Genomic DNA, 17,238 nt, shown 5'->3' on the forward strand with positions numbered 1-17,238 from the left:
ATGGCGCTATTTATCCTAAATCAGATTTCTTTATTTGCAAGGGGTAGGTGATTAATATTGTCATTAAAACTGCTGGAATAGGTGAAACAAGCAACAAAGAAATTTTATAAACATATTTTATCAAAAATAAAAGGAATTATTTGTATTAAAAGCTTGAAAGAGTAATTTCCAGTTACTAAATAGCGCCACCAATTTTGTTATTAATAGATACATTTTATATCCGAAAAGCTTCCAAAAATGCTATAAAAGTGAATAATTTTGTAAAAGAGGGGAAATTAAAGTTGAGAATGACTCAAAAGCATCTGTATATTTTATTATAATATCACATTTAGCTGTTTAAGCCTAATATTTGGTTGTGCATGATGTTTTGTTTGAATAACTATTAAATGATCCCATCAAACAACCTAGCCACAGGTAAGGAACGTAAACCCGGATAAGGCCGTCTAAACCACAGATAAGGCACTTTATCCCTAGATAAGGGATGTAAACCCAAAATAAGGCAGTTTAACCCCAGATAAGGGACATAAACCCCAGATAAGGCGGAAATGACACACTTTTGCTTCTGCTCCCACTCAAAAATTACATTTACGCTCTACCAAATGGGGGCCATCTAGGATTTCTGGGCAAAAATTATGTTATAACGTCAAATTAATGTCGGATTCGGATTTCTTGGGCTGGGGTCGCCATACCCGAAAAAGTGTCTTTGTACACGATTTTAGGTACTCTGGTTCAAATTTTATTTTTTCAAGATGGCGCCGGCGGCCGCCATCTTGGATTTCTGGGTAAAAATGAGGTTTTAATGACAAAGTAATGTCAAATGAATACTCTGGTCAGCCGTATGGCTGGTCTATTGTTAGATGATGACTCCATGGCCATAGACAATGATCTTCAAGTTCTTCGCTACTGATTAATTCTACCTATAACTTACTAGGTGAAGCAGTGTTTCTTTGAATTATGTTCAAACTCAAGTGTATGCCGATTGGTATGTACCCGGGGGTATGTAGCACGGTCAATATGTTCTTATCTTCATTATAACATGTATAATGACAAAGTTCAAAGTAAACTAAATAAATAAACTAGAGCGGTTACCGCACCGCCGGCGGCCGCCATCTTGGATTTCTGGGTAAAAATGAGGTTTTAATGTCAAAGTAATGTCAGATTTGAAATCTTTGTGGTCTTTGTACACGATTTTAGGTCTTCTGGTTCAAAACTAAATTTTTCAAGATGGTGCCAGTCACCATCGGAATCCTTGTGCTAGACATACCCGAAAAAGTGTCTTTCTACAGCTCTGGTTCAAAACTTAATTTTTCAAAATGGTGGCGGCGGCCATTTTGGATTTTGGCCTCTAGCGAAAAATGCCGGGATTTTTGCAAGGGACATGGGGGCTAATTTTTTTCTAAATAGTCCATGGAAGTCAAATCAATCGTCAAACCTTACTAGCCAGAGAATGGTCACAGATTTGAGGTTTTTGACTACACTATAGGCCTACAGGGGAAAAAAGAATTATGCATCGCACACCAGCACTTTTAAACATGAATTTACAAATGGAAACATAACATGCATAGGCAGATATACCAGAGTAAAAACTCCGGACATACCTGCCTCGCTGTGCGGGGACTTGAACCCCAGACCTCTCGCTTGTCGGGCGTACTTTGGAGATCCACAATTTGCTTAAAGGTCCTTGACCCGATCGACAGCCGCATCCCCCATTTTTCTTATATCAAAATTGAGATTTTGGTATCAGAAGAAAGGTTATATTTTTCCAAGTGAAATTTAACGCCCGTGACACGGTGAAAAAAAACCCTGATGCTGTCGAGATATTCAAGATGGCCGCCAAGATGGTCGCCAAAAATGGTCAATTTCAAAAAAGTTACATATCAGCCCAAAAATATGATAAAATCATAAATAAAGTGACCAGATATTGGTTTATGGCCATTAGAAATTCATTTCTGACATTTTTAATTTGCTGCTGTACATCAAATTCAAGATGGCGGACAAAATGGCTGCCAAAATAGGTCAAATTTGACAACTTTCTATATTGCCTTACGTATTGGATAAACGTTCAGATAAAATGATCAGATAAAATTATACGATTTGTTTGCACTGCATGTGAATTAATGAAGCACAGTATCATCTCATCAAGTGTCGCAGGCCAATCCTATAGCCAATCCTGAACACGGGAGAAGTGGCAATCCTGAAGGTGCTGCTGAACAGTCAGCATTGGAAGCTGCACACGAGTCCTGTTTTAGAGATGTTGCTCAGCATATTGATGAAACTGTTCTGTTCTGCCCAGGATGGGATGACTTTGCAGCTTACGTTTGAGTTTATCTGCACGAAAGTTTAGATTTGCAAATCTGGAATCATTCAGCTTGACAATGTACATGTACATCAAGATCACTGAATATATCGTTGTTGCCCTGATCTCTTTAATTTGTTTCTAACAAGCGAATTTGTAATCGTATAATTTTTATTGTTACAGTCTGTAGTTTACGGTTTCAGACGCATTTGGTACATTTGTTCATAAAAGGGCATTGAGTAATCTGCAGCTTCCTGAAGATCTTGTGATAATTCGCTACGCTTGGGTGTTGCTGTCCCTGGAAGGAACCTACTGCTTTTCATTGCATTTTTATAGAAACCCCCTTTATTCTCCAACAGATTTCCTTGTAGAAGAATGCGAGATGCTTTCCATGTTTTCATGATGTCGCCATTCGCCGGCCATTCTAGTAGACAGTCACTATACGGTATTCCAACAGCTTGACAGAATTGACGCAATATTGAAGATGGGTTACTCTGGAGATCATCAGCGTCTATGATGACAGGGTTGGTGTCAAGATTTTCTTGAACATACTTGAGAAGTTCAAACTGCATCTCGTAGCCATTTCGGTGTTCAGATAATTTCTCAAGTTCAGCCCACGTCATAGTATCGTAATCCATGTTGAGTAGTTTAGTAAGCACACGCTTCCATGAGGGGAGTACTTTATTCGGATGTCGAATCAGGAACACATGTCGAAATCCAGGTGGAATGGTATCGTACTTTGCATCCAAGCAATATGCCTGGTCTTTCACCAAGAGGACTTTCTTTCCAGGATAATCAGCTTCCAGTTGTTGCTTTATCCATGCATAGGTGCACTTGCTATCATCGAAGGCATGTTCGAATATCACTTGTTCGTTTGAAGAAGCACCGTCTATGAAATTGGAAAGATCCGGATTTGGCGTTTTCCCTTCAGGACCTAAGAAAAATGCGCTGCCACAAGGCTCGTTGAATACTTGTATTCCATCAACATAACTCAGACACTTGGTGAGGGCGGTTCCTAATGTTCGCGGCACACACCAAATGAATACTCTAGTCAGCCCTATCATGGCTGGTCTTGGATTATTGTTAGAAGATGACTCCATGGCCATAGACAATCAGGATCTTCAAGTTCTTCGCTACTGATTAATTCTACCTATAACTTACTAGGTGAAGCGGTGTTTCTTTCAATTATGTTCAAACTCAAGTGTATGCCGATTGGTATGTACCCGGGGGTATGTAGCACGGTCAATATGTTCTTATCTTCATTATAACATGTATAATGACAAAGTTCAAAGTAAACTAAATAAATAAACTAGAGGGTTACCGCACCATAGCTGGACCATGTGGCTTCAGCCGGGGGGGCTTTGCTCTTTTCATGGACACGTTTTAATTTTGACCTCTGTATAAACTTTGACCTTGAATCTCGAATCGCCTAGAGGTGACAATTTTACACCCAAAATTTTTTTATAGTGTTGGTGGGGAAAGGTTTTTTTTTTGCTCATAGTGGTTGAAGTTTTTTTTTTCAGACTTCCTACCTAGTACCCCCACCCTGAGAATCTAATGGTGCACCCCTTAGGCATATCTTAACAGCTGAGATATTTTTCGTTTAAATGGTGTGAACAAAAAGTAAACATAGTCATTTGTGGTAAATGGATCTGTACTATCATAATCGGCATTGATTGTTATACACGTTTTTGCTTCTCATATCAAAACCGCTGGAGCAATAGCAATACAACTCAAAATTGGGAAACATTGTTTTAATGGTAGGCCTCAATCTAAGATAGAAACCAGAACATGAAAATCGGACAACGCCTCTGCAAGGGCTGACCCACTGTTACCCACCTTCAATTTGCGCAGTATTTTTGTGGGACCTGAGAGCACATCAGACACACCAAGTTGCATTCTAAATACGAGGAATGTCTTTCTGATATCAAATAATTTAGATTGTTTTGAAATTCGCGATATAATACACATTTTATGGCAAATTATTAAAAATTGCCATTTATAGTCCTCAACACAAAGTAAACTTTAAAAATCTAATGCTATGTAATTAAAGGGTATGTAGCTGGGAGGAAAAGCCGAGCATCATCTGAAAATTTTGTCCTTTTGTATTGAAGATATAGATGAAGCTTCCCAAAAGACCTAAAATATTTAGGTCTTTTGGGAAACTTCATGTTCGATACTTCAATACGAAAGGCTAACATTTTGATATGATATGATGGCCGGCCTTTCATCCCAGTTCCATACACTTTTTAAAGTGTTCAAAGTACATAGCATTAGAAGCCTACTTCGTTTACTTCGAGAACTGTTAAATGTTAAAAATGTTAATTTTTAATAATTTGCCATAAAATTTGTACTATATCGTGAATTTCAAAAAATATAATTATTTGATATCAGAAGGACATTCCTCAATTTTCATCAAATCCCCCTGAACGTCACCTTGCCCCCCCTCGCTACCTTCCCACCCCTCTGAAAAAATCCTGGCTACGCCACTGGTTGAGACTAGACACGTATAAACATTACATATATACGCCAAAAAATTAACCCAATTTCATTTGATAAGATTGTACTTTAAGGGTATACGACGTATTGTTGGTCGAAGCAGCAAATAAAATCGATTTTCATTATCTGAATCAACACATTATGGTAAGGATAATGAACTGAGTGCAATGCATTCGTCAAGATAATCGCACGCGCCGTGGAGTTATTGCATTTAGCTCGAGAGCCGATAGGCTCGAGAGCTAAATGCAATAAATCCATGGCAAGTGCAATTATCTTGACGAATGCATTTGCACGAGTACATTATCCGTCATACACTTTGAGTGTATTAAAACAATAGGCAATATTAATTGCTGCATTCATTATATTAGTTTTAATATTAGGGAAAATATCTTACATGTTAAAAACACCGTCAGGCCATTGACCAGCTAGGTAGCATTTAACTGGTGAAGAAAATCAATCCCTGTATAAGTTAGCTATCAATGGTATTGATTGCGCCATACGTCATACTTTAGTAACTTATTCACGCATGGTTTGCAACCAATTGACTTTATGTTGTGATCATTTAATATCGTGGTTTCGAACACAGAGAGCACTGAACCAGTTCACCTGGAAACGATCGATTTAGATGTCTGACCAGTACTACGGTGAATCAACTGGACTTTATAGCTCTATTATTTGAACTTTAAAATCTACTTATATTAAAACACACGACATTGGGATTTTACAATTTGTTCAGTATTATAAAGCATGATCATGATATTATGCGCTGGTGTGTGTTTCCCGGGCCCGGCCATGTTATTTTAGATATAGGCCTACATGTTTTTCATTTGTAAAATGCTGAATATTTTGCAATGGTGTCATCTTGTATAATTATGATCCACCTGTTTTTGGCCCTTTTCAATTAATAGAAGCTCGATTATTCTCATTTGGTGTTTGATTTATTTGAGGCCATTAATCATAATTTATGACAATGATATTTGCAAAATAGAACACCGTTTGTAACTATACCATTTTAACACCACAGAATGTATATTCGTACTTTTTTGATGGCATATATATCGAACAGACAATTATATAGTTATGCAGAGAAGTTGTAAGAAAAGGAGAGAGAACAGAATTACATCCTTGAGATAATCCCGTAGGTAATCCTGTCGCACCTATTCATAGTCCTTTATTCTCAAGTAGTTACACATCTACTTGAAAGTAGTCTTTGATCACGTTGATGTGTGTTGCCGACCGCGGTTGATTAATTTTCACTCCGGAATTGGAAATTTTCCAATGTTTCTATAGAGAATTCCTTGGAAATATGACACGTGGTACCTGTTGCTCTGATCATGCTGATGGGATACCACATGTGGATACTACAAGAAAGAAATGTAGTTTTGTAAAAATTCCCACAAAATTCGCCCATTTTGGAACATATATTAATTATTTGGGAGAGTGTTTTAGGATTTTGTTAGAAAAGGGATGATTGTTGATCATCTTTATTTTATTGTTTTATGTATTTTCCTGTCATTTCCTGCAAACCTAATAAAGATATTTTGATACTTGAAAATGGTCTGTATCATAAATCGTAGAGGTTGAAAGTGTCAACAAACGTCAGAAATTATAATTTGCCATGGAACTTCGGTCATATTTTATTTGAAATATAACTGGATGTTAGGGTATGCATAGGGTCCTTTCAAGTTTTCTGTTTCTGTTTCGGTTTCTGTTTCCGGTTTCGGATCTCATTGTTATTTTGAAGTGTTAGCATGGTACGTGTGAACAATCCTTTTATTCTAGTTTTTTGTTGACTACAGAAAAGTTGAACGAAGATAACTTCTGTTTCGGTTTCGGGAGTTATGTTAATTTCTGACATGAAAAACGTGAGATGAGAGGGTTGATGCTAATCTAGACAAAAGAAGTGTCTAAATTTTACGGTCGTAAATTCGCGATAAATTGTACGGCTTCAATTGACTTGCGTTGGGTGTATAGGTACTCCAGCCTAAGCGGGAGTAGGCTCGTGAAAATAGCCCAGCGTAGAAATATACATTAACATGATTAATATAAATTAATCAATAGTAATCAGTGTTGCCAAGAATACGTATACTTGTTCGTGCAATCGCGCAAAAATCGGTCATATTATGATTATGTAGCTTTTAAATGGGGAATTATTTTCGTCCCAAATACACCTTAAAACTTGGTAATATGCAACACCAGAGAAGTGCGTTGAAGTGAAACTAATAGGATTTCTTTCATTGGAATTGGTAATCTGATAATTGCTTCAGGCAAAATTGCCAGACTCAAATCTATTTTAAATGTATATTATTTGAGAGAGGGATGATGAGACGCGGATATGATCTGGTGGAGGGGAGGGGAGGGGAGGGGAGGGGGGAAAGGAGAAGAGAGGAGAGGAGAGGAGAGGAGAGGGGAGGGGAGGGGAAGAAGGGTAAAGGAAATACAACATCCAATATAATTCAGATATCCACATAATTCAAAAGATGGCACAGGTGAGAGTTGGGGAGGGGGAGAGACAGACAGACTAGAAAGAGAAGAAAGCGAGAGGAGAAGAGGCAGGGGTCCTTTTTTTAAATGTCATAGTAATATGGACCATAATGACACCAAATTTGCGTTCGGACCTGATGTAGGCCTATGACATGAGTAAGATTGCCCACTTGAGACGCCAGTGTTGCATATAAGCCCCCTAATTGACTTATCCAACCTTTATTGACAGACATAAGTGTGATTGACAGCACCTATTATTACCTCTTCAAATGAGAAGCATGATGCCCCAAACGTAACAATGAAGTCAACTTACACACCATCCTACTTAATCCCTTGCGTTTTCGTTTCTGAACAATAGATCTCCCGAAACAGAAAAGATGAAACGAGGGATAGTATGATGGTATACAGACACTGACCTTTCCCTAAAACTAGTAAGCAGCAACTTGTGTATCACACCCATCATGGGTTCAACCCCCTTTGTTGGATTTTATTGTTAAACCTGAATAGCGTGATTACCTTTGAATGAGCGGCAGCACACATATTTTGTTTGAGGATAGCTTGATCTATCTCCTTTTCCTCACATCTTCTTTGAGTTATGTGACCTCTGTGTCGAAAGCGCCACCTAACTCTACTATATAGTTATGTGAAAGTAGTATTTCTAGTATTTGAGCGTGCACGTATTATCTAGAATCTATTGTTTAGCGTGCGGGTTTTAGATAATGCATTGTTTAGCGTGCAGGTTTATATAATTGGGCAAAAAGTTCATTCTACAAATCATATACTTTGAAAACTTGCTTAATTTATTGTTGTTAATGAGTTTTTTAATGCGTTTTACAAAAGTGTTGTTGTTTCAGCCCTCTTTACAACATAACTCAAGAACCACAGGACCTACAAAAGTATATCTGTGATATTGAATTCTTCTACTCGCTCGCTATGAATTGAGCAATGCAATTTTTGCTCAAGCTCACTACCATTCGTAAGATGCTGTGAACTACTTTTTTATGCTGCTTCGACCAACTTCGTATAACCTTAAATGCAACACTTTTGGTTGCAGCGAGGGAATTTAAAAAACAAAAGGCTGGGACCACCCATTTACTTATATTGAAAATAAATAAGCATGATAACTTCATAATGTGATATAATAAAAAACTTTATTACTAAACCTTTTAAATAATATTCCAACACCGCCAAAATCAAGGTATTTGTCTACAAAATCCATTCGAAAGTTACTTTTCCTCTGAAGTTACTTTCCCAATGTTTCCCTTCAAATTTTAGTAATATCTTGTGCAAAAACGGTCTTTTAAAAACCACTGCAGTATTGAAGCGTGTACCCTACATAAGAATTAATAACATTTATTTTCATACAATCGATGCATTTTTAGACATATTAGTGTGAAGACGTTTCTCGTTTTCTTTTTCTGTGCAGAGGGGGGGCCGCGGCAAGCAATTTTTGGTACACATTTACGAGGCAACTTTTAAATAACACGCTCTAAAAGGCGTAGGAAAACACTACAGAAACATTCAAATAATGCAAAATGTCCTGCTCGCTACGATCGCACCATATATCCAGACATACATTAAATTCTTATAAGGACCATTTAAAGTTTGCAAATTGGGAACCAATTTTTTTGCAAGTGCAAGGGGGGAGGGGCACAGATTTTTGACAGGCAGAGAGGGGGTGCCGGGTGGGGTGCAAGTAATTTTTGACAGGCCGAGGGGGGAAGAAATTTTTGGCACGCCATTTGAAAAATAATTCTTGCACAGCCAATTAAGAAGTGTGTGGGTGGTTTTGTCATGTAGGGTCCACAACTAATGCTTAATAAAGTTAACAATTGGAAAGATGCCACTAGATTGAAAAGTAAGAGGTAGGCCTATTTGGTCAAAATGCTTAGTTCAACATATTGTCCCCCACAACTGTAAAATCACTGGCGTGTGACCATTAATAAGGACTCTGTGGCTATTTCTGTGAGCCGCGTAAAAATGCAGTTGCGCAAATGGCCGCTAATGCAAGCCTCAAATTTCAAAATTGGGGAAATGTGGATAAAAATCATATAATTGTATTGATCTCATTTTTAGGATTCAGAAAAAGTATAATTTGACCTATCTCCGATGTATAGTTCTTGAGTTATAGGCATAAATGTCAAATGTCAAATTTTGGTATCCATCATTATGTTCCGATTTCGCTCAAAATGGTCTCAAATTGTTCTACTTGGAACAACAATTTAAACAAAGAATAGTTTGCTATATCTCAGGCATTTTGTTACCTGGGTAACATCATCAAATAGATTAAGATTAACATGATTCAATGGGATTTAATTAGAAAGCGAATTTTGTATTTTTATGTCTGTGGTGTGCAGGGGACTTTTTACATTGTTTGAATGTTTTCTAAAAACGCCCATTTCGATGTCCGACCTTGGGAATAATCTTATTTCATATTTTGACTTCTTTTTAATTTTTTTCATATTTCTTCTCTGTCCGATTACAATTGCCTTTTCTTCGTTTCTCTTTTTTGTTTGTCAATTTCTATTTGCTTTCACATCCTCCATTACACTGGCTATACACACGTCCCATTCTTATGTCTCCTTGTGTCGTGTCTTTCCCTTTCATATTGATGAGCTTTAGAGAATACAATACTCGTCTGCGGACTGACCTGGCTGGTGACCTGATATAAAAGAGAAAATTATGAAGAGCTTACTAGTATTTCCAAACCAAATGTCCAAATTATTTGATATCAGAAGGACATTCTTCGTATTCAGAATGCAATTCGATATGTCTGATGTGCTCTCATGTCCCACAAAAAAATACTGCCCAAACGCTCATACCAGAGCCCTAAAGCAAATTCGTTTGGAATTTTTGTGTGAAGTTTAATACTCTAAACAAGTTGAACACTAAGTGGACTTCTTACCATGTTCATCCTCCAGATCTTGACATATGCGTTCGTATTGACCAGTAGCCATAAGCCTTTCTTGGGCTGGGTTCCACCAATCTAAGAATTCATGGTTTATCTTCCTTGTCATCACTCCATTACCATGAATGGCACATGGTAATACAGGGTCTCCATCCACACGCTCTAGATTCTCTCCGGTATGAGTCTTTGAATTGGCGAATGCATAGTCTACCTGGAAGTGTGACACGAGCAAGCAAACTGGGGAAAATCAGGCGCGTAGCCCGTGGGGGAGGTGTGCGGGGAGGGAAAGGGATACCCCTCCTCCAAATTGGCAAAATTTTCCAATTTTCAAGGTAACATTTTTTAAAGGTACCAAAGAAGGTCCAATTACATTCACAAAGGAAAATAAAAAAGGGACCATGTTGTTAAGTGAATGACTGAAGTAATATTAACCAATGAAAAAAATTGTGTTCCATTAAAACACAAACCTTTAGAAAAACCTTTCCATGCTCTTTTTTAGCCGATACCGTTTTACCATGTTTACTATGGACCATGCAGCTAATCATTGTTGATGCTATATTTCAGATGCATGTTTCAAACACACCAAAGAAAAAATGTGGCCATATATTGTTGAAATACCGTATTGTTGTCAAGACCGTTGATCAGCCAATCAGTGTTATTGTTTATCGTACTTTTTACCATGTATACAAACTTACAAAATGGGATTTTCATTTTTTTCTAACTTTTAGGGTATTTGAGTCCATTTAACATGTTTAAACAATGCCAATTTACCTCGTCATTCATGACTGCATCTGTCAGGTCAACTGGAAATTGATAATGAACAATTTGATCTTCAACGAAAGGTACTCCCTGAAAAAATAATACAAATACGTGATGTAGTATCTTATTTCATTATAGATTCAAGACTTTAAAAATCACACCAATGCCCAGCATTATTATGGTGCAATAATGTCACAAAGGGATGATCCTGATGATGAACTCAGAAAAATCTTAGCTCTTTATTGCTTTCTCAGCTGAGCACTACAAGCGGCTTTAGCATTTTTAAATTTTAGCATTTTTAGCATTCTTAAAAGAACCCTTAAATGTCAAGATATAGGTGTTTTATGTTCCTTTAAACTTTAAGGGTTGCTTTATAAAATCGTGCGGTAAAATGTTACACTTTACTCTCAGCTAGCAATGTTTTAACGCCTCATCGTTACAGTTTTCCGTGCTATCACTGTTGCGAGGGCCGTGTTTAGTTAGTGATAATAATTACGATCCAAATTCCTTTCCATTGTTTCAGACATGACGAAAGCGGTACCCTCAAGGGATTCTTCGTCGATCTTGTCACCGCAGGTAGGAAAAACAGATCCTTTAGATAACGGTCCATTTCAACCATCTGACCATAAACTTAGTTTACATGGACAATAGTCCTGGTCAGACTTACTCTTATGGTGTACATTTCTCCTGTTTATGTGTCTCAGAATCAGTTACTAAAATAATAGGATAGTTTAATTTTAAAGCAATTTTTTTAAAATATCCGACCATAATCATAAATTTTAGCATTTTTAGCATTCTTAAAAGAACTGGATACAATGGCATTGAAATTGAAAAGATTACATTTTAAAAGTTACCCCTGTTTATCCTGATTACGTAATAAACAAAACTCATCGGTTGACCAGCCATCTAAAACACCGATCTTCTTTCCGGTCACATCTTGCCAACCGGATTTCAGTGGACTTCCTGGTTTCACGTACAAAGATTCGGGGTCCGTTCTACCAAATGGTATGGAGAAGGCGTATGTCCTGTACCTCTCGTACGTTCCAACCCAACCTTTAAAAGAGAAAAATATGTACCCGAATATAAAGCAATGGTAAAATAGAAGTCTGTTTTAGTCCGACGAGTAGGACCTGTTTTTCCTTAGTTACCAGACTATCAGTGGCGTAGATTTCTTTTTGACATGGGGGGATGGAGTTGAAAAAAAAAATCTTGAAGTATAGTCAATCCAGCACCTTTTGTTGACAGAATAAGTTTATGGAACAATTGGGGCTAAAATGGGCAAATATGAGGTTTATTTGGTCAGAAACCCATTATCAGGCGTCAACATTGGGGGGGTTGATTGTATGGATCATCCCCTGGCAAAATATTGGGGGTAAATCCCCCATCCCCGGATCTACGCCTATGCAGACTATCAGCAACTATATATATACTTCGACTCTGATATGATCGCTCAAGAAAGTCCATAACAAATGGAGCAAGAAAGACGATTCACGAAAGTCCATTGAGGGTGGTTAATGGACTTTCACCGTTACCCCTTTGAGCGATCAGAGTCAAGTGGATAGTCTGGTAACTAAGAAAAAACCCAGGTCCTACTCGTCGAACTAGTCTGTTAGGTGTGTAGTCAGACGAGTAGGACCTGTTTTTCTTGGTTTCCAGACTATCTGCTCAGACTCTCATCGCACAACATGCTCAAGAAAGATTAACCGCGAAAGTCCACTAACCGCCCCGCCCGAAAAAAATATTGTTGTCAGTTTCGCGATTCCTCTTTCTTGCGCAATTACATTATAAGTTGACTGAGAATATAGTCTGGTAACTATAACTAAGAAAAACAGTTTCTACTCTTTGAACTAGGCTTATGTCGATAGGATTTCTTGTTTACACTGTTAGAACGCTGGGTAAAACATGATCAGTCAACAATAGATCCCAGTGGGTAAAAACTACCCAATCTGTGTGGGTTGTCCACCCGGTGCCCAACGGTCGGGTAAAATGGCGCTTTTTGGGTGGGTGCGGCGTGCCGCACCCACCCTGTATGCTCTGACTATTGACCTACTTTTTCACATGCCGCAGTGTTGAGAAAATATTTGTGCCGGTTATATCCCAAACACCCACAGAGGTGATAGTTTACGGCGAGTTTTGTAATTATTACTTGATTTTGATATTTAAGTAATACGATAAAGTCGTCATAGGCAGTAATGTGTTTGTATTAAAAGAAATAACAAAAATAATTATTTAAGTAATAGAAATACTATTTGGAAATTGCAGCAAGATTTGCAGATGTTTTTATTTGAACAGTACCAGTTCACCAGTTTTGCTAGTTTTCCTAATCTTTGGGCTAAATTAATAGCATCGTGAAGGTCATATATATCATTTTATACTGACAGCTTCGGCATGTAGAAATACAGCTTGTATGTGCATTGTGTGCAGTGTGTACATAGGCTATTTACTTTTCAAATCTTTGATGCTTGTATAAGGTATTATAGACAAATTATTAGAATGCATGTGTACCAGTAGAAATGGCCCAGGTTGAATAAAATAAATAAACATATGAATGAATATTGATGCAGAGAGAACAAAGGATAAGCAATAGATCAGATTAAAATCAGGGAAAATATGACACAACCTCCAATGGGGGAATAACAAACGTATAAACGTATAAAGTTAAACACTCTTTTAACTTTGTTTATACGTTTCGTGTTATTCCCCTATTGGAAATCGATGTTGTGTCATATTTTCCTGTTTTTAATTGTGAACTTGACTTACTCATTCTTTCATTTCTCTTGACAATTTTTCATTTGCCCACCCTATTCCTTTTAAAGGAATTTTTATTACTCAAATTGTGTATTAGGCAAAAAGTTTAGACCAAATGACAATACCGGTAGAAAGAGCGGTTTGACCCACCTGCACATCCGTCGTACCACCCGCTCATTAGTCCTTGGCCACCACGTGCGACTTCACCAGCTTGCGAATCCCAGCATCGAGACCAAACATCGTACACGACTTCGCAGTTTTTGTTGCCGATTGCACATACTGCAAGATGAAAGAAAATACTGAGTGTCTTAAAAGTGATCTCGGGAACGGTGTTTAAAAGGCAACAAAATATTAACAAAGGTATGTGTATTATTTTAAGAAGAACAACGCGTGTTATATGAGCGATGTAAAGCACATGCCAGGGTTACGCAAGTCATGAATGATTATGGTCAGATATTTAAAAAATCACAGATCCTGGAATCCTATTTTTGAGTAACTGAATCTGAGCACAGATCTGAGATACACGAACAGGAGAAATGCGGTTCTAGGAGTAAGTCTGACCAGGACTACTGTCCATGTAAACCAAGTATATGGGCAGATGGTTGAAACGGACCGTTATCTAAATGATCTGTTTTTCCTACCTGCGGTGACAAGATCGACGAAAAATCCCTTGAGAGTACCACTTTCGTCATGTCTGAAACAATGGAAAGGAATCAATATGGATCGTAATTATTAGCACGGAAAACGGCAACGATCTGCTAGCTGAGAATAAAGTGAAACATTTTACCGCACGATTTTATAAAGCAACCCTTCATAATACACCTATATCTTGACATTTAAGGATACACGAGGCCTCGGTATTGTTGGTCGAAGCAGCCAAAAAAGAAATCGGTTTTCATTAATATCTAAATCAATATATTACTGAAAAATAACACTTTGATGTTTTGCACAAGTTCATTCATAAATCATATACTTTTAAAACTTGCTTGATTTATTATTGTTAATGAGCTATGTACGTTTTATAAAAGTGTTGTTGTTTCAGCCCTCTTTACAGCATAACTCAAGGAAACACAGGACCTGTGATATTTGAATTCTTCTGCACACTGACTCGCTATAAAACGATCAATGCAAATTTTGCCAAAGTTCACTAGCATTCGCAAGATGCTGTGAACTACCAAATCGCAACCGTTTAAAATAGTTGCTAACCTTAAAAGGTCATTCAGAGACGCGTTAATCCTAAACTGCCTATTTTCCACACATGCCGTTACTCCACGGTCTTTACTCGTTTTTGTTGTACTTTTATAATATAATGAACAACTAACCCCTACAATGAATAAGCTATTATATCAATACATTGCGTTTCATGTCAATAGAGATAAATCGTAAGGTCTCTATAGACGAATCCAATTTCACGCAGTCCTATACCTCAATGGCTGCCAATGTTGGGTCCCCGTCGGCTCAATCTCACCTAAAATGTGAAATAATGCGGCCTTGGAGGGCATTTTAAACTGCATTATATCACCCGTGTTACACGTAGACAAAAGAATGATGACAGTTTACAACACAAAAGAATGTAACATCGATTTTTAAGCGGGTTTTTGGTGTTGTGGGGCATAAAGAATTATATGCAAACCAATTAGGAGACGCAATCTCAAAGACGTAGCCGGATATAACCTTTAAATTTCCTTCATTTGTTTCTGAAAAGAAAACGATTATTTCCGGTCTCCGATTTATCGACCATTTTCTTGCGACTTCCAAAAGTGTCACAGATTTTTTTTGTCCATGCCGGATATCTGAAAGTCCATTTATAAGGAAAATATTCAGAATACAATTTGCCATGTTTTCCTCGAACGAGTTGTTACTTACATGTAGGCTTTTTTGTCGTTTTGATGTCCAATGGCAATAGACCAAATTCGATCGTCACCGTAGTATGTACCTGAAAATATTATGTAAAAATACACATCATACCTTCAAAGGCTCACAAAATATTCAAGATAAAAAAAGAGTCATATAAAAATGAGAAAAAGACATAGAATAATTTGAAACAGAGTAGGTGGAAGAGGAGGAAAGAAGAAGAGGGAGCGGGAAGAGGATGTGGTAGAGGAAGAAAACGATGAAAAGAAAGATAGCGAAGACAATGATCCCTAGAACTACTGAGCCATATTTTGTAACACGGACTACGAAGGGGGGTTGTTGCAAGCCCCCTAATATTCAATAAACGTCATATACCGTTATTATTATTATTACTATTATTATTATTATTATTTGGTACCAATGTATAGCTATGGGTCTCCTCTATCCATTGATACCAAAGTTGCTCTTCGAAAAAGGAATTACTATCAAAACCACTATTCTATCCAATTATCCCCTGCTGATGCCCTATTATATACCAATCAGCATGGTGTGAAAAGTGTGCCATAATACCATTATTACACTACAATTTTCTATATATCTTTTGGCTTGTCTACTGTGGTTTATCATTAGGGTGGATATGTCCAGCTGGGAGTGGATTTGACCAAAGGGGGTAATTACTAGTAATTGGTCCTGGATAAACTTCCCTTTTTTTATAGAGCAAGAGGACTAAAGTAAACATTCCCCACATAATGTCGGTGTGACGTCATAATATGAGGGCGCCCATGCAAATTTGGGAAATTCCCTGGGAAATTCCGGCTATGTTCAAAAGTAAAGGCAAAATTGATTTTTGGCTCAAATGTTTAAAAAAATGCGATTTGACCAAATGTTCTCCTCAAGAGCGAAATGAAAATCATTGATTTTACTGTAGAAACCAATGGTGGGCCTCACCCCTCCTTCTATGGTCATCTTTAACGGTCGGTCCTACCCCGGGTAAGGTGCTGGGGCTTAGGGGGTGGTCAGTACAACCGCACCCCTTCGTAGTTCTAGGGTTAAGTATATGACAAAGAATAAAACGGAGAAGTGGACGACGAAGACGAAGAAGCAGATAAAGATAATGATGACGATGACGACGAAGAAGATCTCAGAACAAAATGTTGATGATGATGACGAAGAAGAAGAATTGTAAGAAGAAGAAGATGACTTCTGATGAAGACGTCAAAGATGATGTGATTAGACGCTTACCCGATGATCCCGATAAAGCTGAAGATGATCCTGATGATGTTGGACCACCGTAGGAGATATTGGTGTCTCCTCTTAGACTGAGGGCAATACATGCTACCACAAGGGAGATGATGGCTATCACGAGAGCTAACACAATCAATACAAGATAAATCTTGCTAAAGCCATTATTGGTTTTGGTTGTCAGATTCTCTGTCGATTCCATCGTGTTACTGTGAATGAAGAGAGAGAAAATGCAATGTTAAAATTGATGAAACAAAGGCAAACTTACAACAAAATACACTCCCACAAAGAGATAACATAATTGGTAAGAACATGTGCCATCGCGTGGTACCCTTTTCGAAAAGAAAGAAAGGAAGAAACAAGACTTTTTTACGACGATGCGAGGAAAAACAGATACTTTTAATTTATGTAAAGTAGAGGTCACCAAATGAAAGAAACTCTAAAATTC

The 17,238-nt window shown here is 37.7% G+C and overlaps 2 protein-coding genes across 2 annotated transcripts; both read right to left on the reverse strand.

The window, feature by feature from the left end:
- Window positions 1-2,487: 2,487 nt before the first annotated feature.
- LOC140172466 (uncharacterized) lies at window positions 2,488-3,402 on the reverse strand. The gene has a single exon (XM_072195612.1). It carries the CDS (start codon window positions 3,400-3,402, stop codon window positions 2,488-2,490), a length of 915 nt encoding a protein of 304 aa, XP_072051713.1.
- Window positions 3,403-10,167: 6,765 nt separating this feature from the next.
- Window positions 10,168-16,992, reverse strand: LOC140172467 (uncharacterized). Its single transcript, XM_072195613.1, has 7 exons — window positions 16,791-16,992; window positions 15,561-15,630; window positions 14,336-14,388; window positions 13,845-13,973; window positions 11,881-11,999; window positions 10,959-11,036; window positions 10,168-10,398 (listed from the first exon to the last, which is right to left on the reverse strand). Exons 1-7 carry the CDS (start codon window positions 16,990-16,992, stop codon window positions 10,168-10,170), a joined length of 882 nt encoding a protein of 293 aa, XP_072051714.1.
- Window positions 16,993-17,238: the final 246 nt, after the last annotated feature.

The sequence above is a fragment of the Amphiura filiformis genome, chromosome 16 (genome assembly GCF_039555335.1).
Source record: "Amphiura filiformis chromosome 16, Afil_fr2py, whole genome shotgun sequence".
Lineage (NCBI taxonomy): Eukaryota > Metazoa > Echinodermata > Ophiuroidea > Amphilepidida > Amphiuridae > Amphiura > Amphiura filiformis.